The 8,481-nt window shown below is 58.8% G+C and overlaps 1 protein-coding gene across 1 annotated transcript; it reads left to right on the top strand.

The window, feature by feature from the left end:
* Cdc34 (cell division cycle 34, ubiqiutin conjugating enzyme) lies at window positions 1-7,993 on the top strand. Its single transcript, XM_046444439.2, has 5 exons — window positions 1-218; window positions 2,284-2,370; window positions 2,480-2,577; window positions 2,983-3,117; window positions 6,093-7,993. The coding sequence occupies exons 1-5, from the start codon at window positions 42-44 to the stop codon at window positions 6,301-6,303; spliced, it is 708 nt and encodes a 235-aa protein (XP_046300395.1). The 5' UTR covers window positions 1-41; the 3' UTR covers window positions 6,304-7,993.
* The last annotated feature ends 488 nt before the right edge of the window (window positions 7,994-8,481 follow it).

The raw sequence follows: 8,481 nt of genomic DNA, 5'->3' as shown, positions 1-8,481 counted from the left end.
GCGCGCCCCCGGCCCCGGGACCCTCCGCCGCCGCCGCCGCCATGGCCCGGCCACTGGTGCCCAGCTCGCAGAAGGCGCTGCTGCTGGAGCTCAAGGGGCTGCAGGAGGAGCCGGTGGAGGGCTTCCGGGTGACGCTGGTGGACGAGGGCGACCTGTACAACTGGGAGGTGGCCATCTTCGGGCCTCCCAACACCTACTACGAGGGCGGCTACTTCAAGGTGAGCGGCGGCCGGCTCGGCGCCCCGCCCTGCCTTATGTAACCGGGTCTCGGCGACGCCGGGGGCGGGGGCGGCGCGCCCCCAGTGCTGCGCCCGCAGGCCCGGCCGGGCCCAGGCGAGCTGCGAAGCCGGGGCTGCTGGACGCCGCCAGCCTCGCAGGTCCCGCCGAGCGGGCGGCTTCTGCGGTCTCGGGCTGCTCTCCGGCATTTTTTTGCCCTCTGGTGGTTTAAGGATGAGCGGGAGCAGGGAGCCGAGGGCTGTCCCCCAGACTGTCAGATTCTGCCTTATGTGACAAGAACGTGGGCCACAGGCAGGGCGGTTTTCTCCACCGAACCGATCTGAGCCCAGTCATAGCTTTGGATTCCTCTAAGGGTCACAGGACCTTGTTCAGGAGCCAGCGGAGCAAGACTGGGGTCTCCCTACCTAAGGTGGGGGCAGAAACCGGGAGTGGTGGTGCACGGTTGTCTTCCCAGCTCCTCAGGCAGGAGAAGGGCAAGTGGAAGATCAGCCCGGGCAGCTTAGCAAGAGCGGGGACGTAGGTCAGTGGTAAAATGCTTGCTCTGGTATTCTCAGGGCCCCAGGATCAGTCCCCACTGTCACATACAAACAGAGAGAAACCAAAGCCCAGGTCCCAGTTGCCGGGTGAGGCCAAGACAGGTCTGTTTCCAGTGAGTGAGGGCACCTGCCTTGTCTACTTGGGGGCAATTGCTGAGTTGGGGTCCCAGGTCTTAGGGCAGGGGTGGGTAGGGGAACAGGTTTGAGTGCTCCTGCATCCCCACCCATGGAGCAGTCCAGTTTGAAAAGTCTCCAAGAGCACTTCATAGTTATGGCAGCACCCAGAATGGGGTAACTCCCCCGCCCTGAGGCCAGGCCAGGCTTCTAGGCCAGGCTGCAGTCAGGAAGCAAAGGTTTTGGGTCTCTGGCCCTACCCACCAAATGGCTGCAGGGCCTGGTGGGCAGAGCCTCCGGGGTTGGCTTTAGGGGGATCGTCCCATTTCTCCAGAAAGAGGTGTCAGGCTCGGATCATGTTTGCCACGGGTCTGTCCTCAGAAGCCAGTGTGGGACTAAGGTTGGCGCCCCTGTCTTGGGCATGGTTGGCTGCGGTGTGGGCAAAGACTTGTCAAGGGGATGTGGAAGTCGTAGGGGACTTGTAAGGTGCCTAAGGCCGCCATTGCTTCCCAGTCGCTTCCTGTGGGGCGTTCCTCTCAGCGTGCTGCAGGCAAAGCTCTAGCACCAGGAGGGGGAGGCTCCCCCCTTAGGCAGGGTCTCTCCTTCTGTGACCCTGATGTGTGAAATGGTAAAAGGGATCTCTAGAGACGCTGAGAGTAACAGGGGCAGGGGATGAGTTGGGTGAGGCTCAAAATCCAGGCTTAGAAACCTGGCAGGAGTCTAGGGGTGCCTTGAAGTCTTGAGCAACTGTTGGGCAGGTGTCAGACCCAGGTTCCAAGGTCACTCTGGCCTCAGCATGTTTTCCCTGGACATGGAGGCGTCCCTCTCCATAAGATTTCTAGGGGCCTAGTCTCCACCTCTTGGAGCTCACAGCACCCCCAAGATGCTGCCCCCCCCCCAAACAAACATCAGCGATTCCTTTCTTACCTGCTGAGAACCAGAGGCAGGAGCAGCATCAGGGCTCTGGCCACAGGTGAGCAGCTCTGGCACTGGTGCCGGTGGCTCAAGACCCTTGGCCTGAGGAGCCCTCAGAGAGGCAGTGACGAGGAGTAAGTCTCCCAGAGGACAGACGAGCCATGCCGGGCTGGGGCACGAGTCTCCGGGTACCTGGCGCCCTGCCAGCCTCTGGCGTTCCCACGTTCTCACCTGCACGTTGTGGGGCTGGATCCGCCCAGGCAACCTCAGAAAGGCTTGAGGCAGCCGATCGTGGACATGGCCTTTGGCTTGACCCTAGGCCCACAAGAAACTGGACAGTGAGCCCTGTTCCTCCTTGGCCTAGACAGTCACTTGTCCATCATGGGACACACTCCCCAGACACCCAGAGAGTGTCCTCTGAAATGGAACTCTGCCAGGGCCTAGCCCCCACTGAGCCACCCCTGCTGTTCCCACCCCACAGGCTCGCCTCAAGTTCCCCATCGACTACCCTTACTCTCCACCAGCCTTTCGGTTCCTGACCAAGATGTGGCACCCAAACATCTATGAGGTGAGCGCACACAAGCCTCGCACAGGCCTCTGCCTCCCCGTGGTCACGCCTCCGGTGGAGCAGGCAGTGGGAGCCTGGCCAGGGCTAACCCGCTATCTCCCTCACTCAGACAGGGGACGTATGCATCTCCATTCTCCACCCACCTGTTGATGACCCACAGAGTGGGGAGCTGCCCTCGGAGCGGTGGAACCCCACACAGAACGTCAGGTGAGGCTAGGCCCACCATGCAAGTCTGGTGGCACCTGTGCCCTGGACTGGCCCTGGGGACACGTGGGAAGAGGCGTCTGTGTCTCTAGTGCCTGTGGCACTGTGCTGTCCACCCAGAAACCAGACCCTGGGGAGATCCCAAGGCATCTGCTGCTCACCCTGGGAGCCCCAGCTTGAGGGTGGGCTCCTGATGCTGTGTGTCTCTGAGGGCAGCCCTCAGTCTGGAAGCAGCCCCTATCCACTCCAGCTCCTGCTGCCTGGTGGTGCCCTGAAGTGTGAGCAGATCAGACAGTGCCCACGGGGGCCTCTAGGGGCTCCTGGGTTGAGGCCTCAGTAGTTGGGGCCTGAGAGAGATGGAAGTCTGGGTTCTGCGGCCACCGCACTCCAGTCCACTCGTCCCCCTAGGACCATCCTCCTGAGTGTGATCTCCCTGCTCAACGAGCCCAACACCTTCTCACCGGCCAATGTGGATGCCTCAGTGATGTACAGAAAGTGGAAAGAGAGTAAGGGGAAGGACCGGGAGTACACGGACATCATCCGGTGAGCACGGGGCTCTGAACCCCAGAGTAGGGCCACCTGCTTCTGCTAACAAGGCTGACAAGTGCTTCCTGCCTTCTAGCCTGTTGGAGGCCACCTCTGCCCAGGGGCAGCAGTTGCAGATGGGGACACCAACCCCAGTCAGAAGTGCCCAGCCAGTTCAGCCCAATTTCTGGCCTCTTCTTTGTTTTTGAAAACATGGTGGTATTTTTTCCTTCTTTGTGTCCCAGAAAAGTGTGTCGTGTGAACACACATGTACACGTGGTCCACATAGCGTGTGTGTCTCTGTGTGCGCTGTGGCATACAGTGGGAAGGCCCCATCCCCAGCATTCAAGAGTTCCTAGTGTCTCATTGCTTTGTGACTCAGCCCTGATGTGCCTGGTCCTTCCTGCACCCTCCCAGGGCAGCACTCTCCCTGGGACAGTGGCCTCTGCTGCTGTGGTCCTTGTGGGTGGGTCCGCCAGGCAAGCCTGGTGCTGCGTACTCGCTGAAGGCCAAGCAGGCCTACGGTCTGCTGCTCGCTGGCACTTACAGCCCCGGACAGCTTGCCATGTGGGGCTGTGTCCCAGTGGCTCTCTGCCTGCTCCGATTTCCTCTGAGTCAAGAGGTGACTCTGCAAAAGAAGTAGTTTCTTGGGGAGTTGTGGGGACCCGTCAGGTGAATGGGGCTCGGGGACCTCCTCTCTGTCTGTTTTCTTGCTGTCTGTTGTCACTCTTCAGCAGGGTTTCTCAGTCCTTGCTTTGGTGTTCGTGGAACATGGGTCCTCACATCCTGGCCAGGTGCTCTGCCACCAAGCTGCCCCAGCCCTACTGGCTCATTTCTTGATTGACTTAATCCTTTTCTGTGTCTTTTCCAAATACTTTTTTCTTTTCTCAGAAATATGGAGTGCGGGGCTGGGGCTACAGCTCAGTTGGTAGAGTGCTTTCCTTGTATGCACAAGGCTTTGAGTTCAGTCTCCAGCACTACAAAAAAAAAAAAAAAAATGGAATATGGAATGCCTCCCTTGTGTGTCATCCTGGCACAAGAAGTGTGCCAATTTCCTCTGTCGTTCCATTTTTATTGTACATTGCTGCCAAAGAAAGCACTTGAAACACTTTTCAACTTATTCTTTTTAGTAATTATTTTATGTATCTTTATGCTGTGCTAAGGATTGAACCCGGTGTCTAATATATGCCAGGCAGGAACTCTGCCAGTGAGCCACAGCTCCAGCCCTCAACTCGTTATTTATCTTTGTGTTTTATGGAGCTGGAGATTGAACCAGGGTCCTCACCTTTGCTGGGCAAACACGTAATTTGCTTTTTAATTTAAAATAGTAGCTTGGGGCTGGGGTACAGCCCAGTTGGTAAAGTGCTTGCCTTTCATGCACAAGGCCCTGGGTTCAAGCCCCAGCACCACCAAAAAAAAATGGCTTGGCACAGTGCCTACGCCTGTAATCCCAGAGGCACATGAGGCCAAGACTCGAGGATTGCAAATTCCAGGTCATCCTGGGCAGCTTAGTGAGGCCCTAAGCAACTCGGGAGATCCTGTCTAAAAAGGCTGGGCGTGCAGCTCAGTAGTGGAGCACCCCTGGCTTCTATTCCCAGTGCTGCCAGAACAGAAACAAGCTGGCGTTGTGCAGGGAGGCACCTTGGTTGGTGTGGTTGAGAGGTGCCACTGTCATGTGGTGAGACTCTTTGGAGCCAGGTGTATGTACACCTGTCCCCACTGACCAGGAGTGGTCTGGCTCAGTGAGGCACCATCTCAAACACACTGACCCTTGGTGGACTGGCACTTGGACCTGCTCCTCTGCAGAGGCCTGCTGCCCCACAGTCCACACAGAGCTGCCTGCCCACCTGACCCCAGCACTGCTGCTGCCCTTAGCCAGGCAAGAGGCCACACTCTGCGCTTGTAGCTGGCCCCGGGTGGTCACACACACACAAGGAGACAACAAGGGCTCCTCCTTTCTGTCCCGTTCTTCCCAGTGCTCGGTCTGTCCTCTCTGCTGCCCTGGCACTTCCTGTGAGCAGAATGCCTTGAACTTGAAATGCTGCACCCACGGTGTTTCGCATGGGTGCCACGTGCTGCCACGTGCTCCTTATGAACTGGACAGTTGTTGCTGTGGTAGCCACCAACCTCTACTGGCAGTCTGAGAGGCACCCCTGCAACACCTGCCCTCAGAGGTGCCCGTACTCTTGGCACCTCTTCCCTGCCACCTCCCACCCAGTCCCAGAGCAGAGATGAGAGCTAGTCTGTTTTCATCCCTCAGAACCCTGTGGGTCACTCATGCCCACCTGGGACTGTAGTCGCTGCTCTGTGCCTACTGCTGGCTCTAACTACGTCTTTAGGCCTCAGAAGAGCTTGTGTCCTGCTGGGTTCTGCAGGACAGGCAGGAGAGCCCTGGCTGGTGCCGGGAAGGCCCAGAGCAGCTGGCACAGCGCCCTCCCACCCTCCTGCAATGCCCACGGGAGAGGCCTGAGCCAGGTGCGATGTCTGTCCTAACATGCAGACACAGGTGGCCAAGACCGGGCTCAGCTCCTCCCCCATGGTCCCTGTTCCTGTGCGTCTGCGTCTTCTCTGCGAGCTGTAGGCCAGAGGCTGGGGTCAGCATCTGCTGTGCCACACCGTTCCCTGTGTGAACCTGCACCCCGAGCAGCCCTGGCACTTCCTGATGGCCAGGGTGTCCAGTCCCACTATTGGCACTGCAGCCATGCTCCTGCCTGGCACCACGTCCTGGGGTCGGGTGGGTTGGGTGGTGTGTAGTGCAGGGCGTGCAGAACCTGGGGCGTGGCCTGGCATGAGCACAGCACAGAGCTGAGGCTGGCCACCGAGTCTCCCTGTGGCTGTGGCCCTGAAGCCAGCTTCTGTGGGCAGAGGCTGCGTGCTGTGCCCGGTGTCCCTGGCATTGCTCCCGCTGGCTTCCTATTCTGCAGTGTAGCCCTGATGTGCCATGGGGGGTGGGCCAGGATCAGAGCAGCCCCTCATCCATCCTGTCCCCCCAGGAAGCAGGTCCTGGGGACCAAGGTGGACGCAGAGCGCGATGGCGTGAAGGTGCCCACCACGCTGGCCGAGTACTGCGTGAAGACCAAGGCGCCGGCGCCCGAGGAGGGCGCGGACCTGTTCTACGAGGACTACTACGAGGACGGGGAGGTGGAGGAGGCAGACAGCTGCTTCGGGGACGACGAGGACGACTCGGGCACCGAGGAGTCCTGACACCTCGTCCACCGAATAAACTCTCAGATTTTACCTCATGGGACGGACGCTGGCTCTCTCGACAGGCTACCTCACGGCACTGCCTTGCCCTGCTCTGGGCGTCGCCTTTGGGTGTCCTTCCTTCCCCGTGCGGTTCTGGGTTTTCCTTGCTTCACAGAAGAGCAGCGGGCTTCGGCTTGCCGGCCCCCTCCTGGGATGGCAGAGCCGCAGCAGCCAGGGTCGTGGGCGGGCCCCATCCAGCGGCTTCGAGGCTGGGGTCCTAGCTCCTGAGTGGACGGACTGCTTTGAGGTCACCTCCTTTCTGCTGTGGTTTGTTTGAAATCTAAATAAAACTGCCTGTGAGAAGGCAGACCACTCCTCCTTCAGGGAGGCACCAGGGCCAAGGGCATCACACTGCTGGCGCCTTGTGCCTCCACAGTGGGCCAAGGTGGGGTTGGGCAGAGCCATGCCCCTGGGCTTGGTGGTCACCTCTGCAGCCTAGGAAATGGGGTAGCCAGGGAACCCCCTAGTTGCATTTAAGGGAAAGGGCCCCATCCACAGAAGCCAGTTTCCTTTGCACTTATGAAATGGCCCTTCCTGGATGCTCAGGGCCCGGGGTGGACTCTGGTGCTTCCCAAGGGTGCCTCTCTCACTGGTGGCAAGTGGGACACTGCTGGTCTTGTGTCTGTGCAACTGAAAGATCCAGAATGGCTGGACTCAGGAGTTGGACTCGCTGACCTTGGAATTGCTTGGATGCCCAAGGTCAAGGGTATATGCCTGGACCAAACTGGGCTACACTGGCTCTTTCCCAGGAGGGCCCAAGCCAAGTGGGCACAGTGTGGTAGGCCCTGGACCACACTGCTGGTGGGTGCAGCTTTGCCGTTTGAGCCCTCAGCTCTGGTTTGCTTGGGTTTTATTTTGGACAGTACTGGGGGTGGCCCAGGGCCTCGTGCTTCATAGCATGCTCTCGGTCCTGGGTTCAGTCCCTAATACTGCACAAAATGGGGCAGGGTGTCTCACTAAGTGGCCCAAGCTGGTCTCAAACTTACAGTCCTGCTGCCTCAGCCTCTTGAGTTGCTAGGGTGATGGAGGTGGCCACTGTGCCTATGAATTTCCTGTTCAAAACTTTCTTTTCTTTTTTTTTTTTGGTACTAGGCATTGAATCGGGGCACTTTACCATAAAGCTGTGTCCCCAGCACTTTTTAATCACGTGAAGCTGGGTCTCACCCCGTTGCCCAGGCTGGTCCTGAACATAGTCCTCAAGCCTTCTGAGTGGCTGAGTGACAGGCAGGTACAGGCCCTGCCGCATCTGACCCTGTGGCGTGCTGCAGCCAGGCACAGCCCCTGCCTGCTGCCTCCCCTGCCTGCTGCCCCTACCACTGGGAGCCAGTCACAAGGGAGGGGCTGGAGGGGTTGGGGGTGGGTGTTAACAAGAGGGCAGTTTGGGTTTGGGCAGAAGCCTTGGAGGTGGGTGGTGGGCACACTGCAGAGCTTTCCCCTACAAAACGACTAAGATGGTGAACTGTGTTTGTTACCACAAGAGAAAGGAGAGGCCTGGGGTGTGGCTCAGGCAGAGTGCTCCTTGGTGCAGCTGCACCAGGCCCTGGGCTCCATCCCCAGCACCAAGGAGGAGTCGCACTGAAGCCTGACACAACATATGAGGTGGGGATTGGAGCACTGGATTAAACCATAAGGAAGTTTGGTAGTCTCACAGTTTTGTCTTTTGAGTTCCTGTCCTTTAGAAACCCCTTCTAAAATGTTCTGGGTGAGGTGAGGCTGGAGGTAGAGAGATGTCTGCTGTGTGCAAGGGCAGGGCAGGGCTGTGGGCAGGTGAGATGGGAGACAGGCCTGGTGCTGGCACTCCAAAGGGGGTAGTGGGTAGAGGGGGTGCCGAAGATTGGAAAGAGCTTGGGTTTCCAGTTGGGAAGCCCAGGCATCAAAGGTCCCAGGGCAGTAGGCAACTTGGCCAGACCCATAGCAACATGGTGAGACCCTGTCTCAGAATGGGCTGGGGCGCTCACCTCGCATGCTCGAGGCCCTGGGTTGCTCTAGAAGGGATGCCGCAGCAGGTCCTGATTGGGAACGGCCCATCTGGAGACGTCAAAGCAGGCCGTGCTGGAGAGTGCCTTCTCCAACTTCCTTGAGGGGCTCCCGAGGACCTGAGTAGGAGTCTCATGTTGGGGGGCTGCAGAGCTCTGG

The sequence above is a fragment of the Marmota monax genome, unplaced genomic scaffold (genome assembly GCF_021218885.2).
Source record: "Marmota monax isolate L192 unplaced genomic scaffold, Marmota_monax_Labrador192_F-V1.1 WCK01_AAM20220418_F8-fsc00102, whole genome shotgun sequence".
Taxonomy (NCBI): Eukaryota; Metazoa; Chordata; class Mammalia; order Rodentia; family Sciuridae; genus Marmota; species Marmota monax.
The sequence above is the reverse complement of the archived record's forward strand: the minus strand, read 5'-3'. Positions and strand labels throughout refer to the sequence as shown.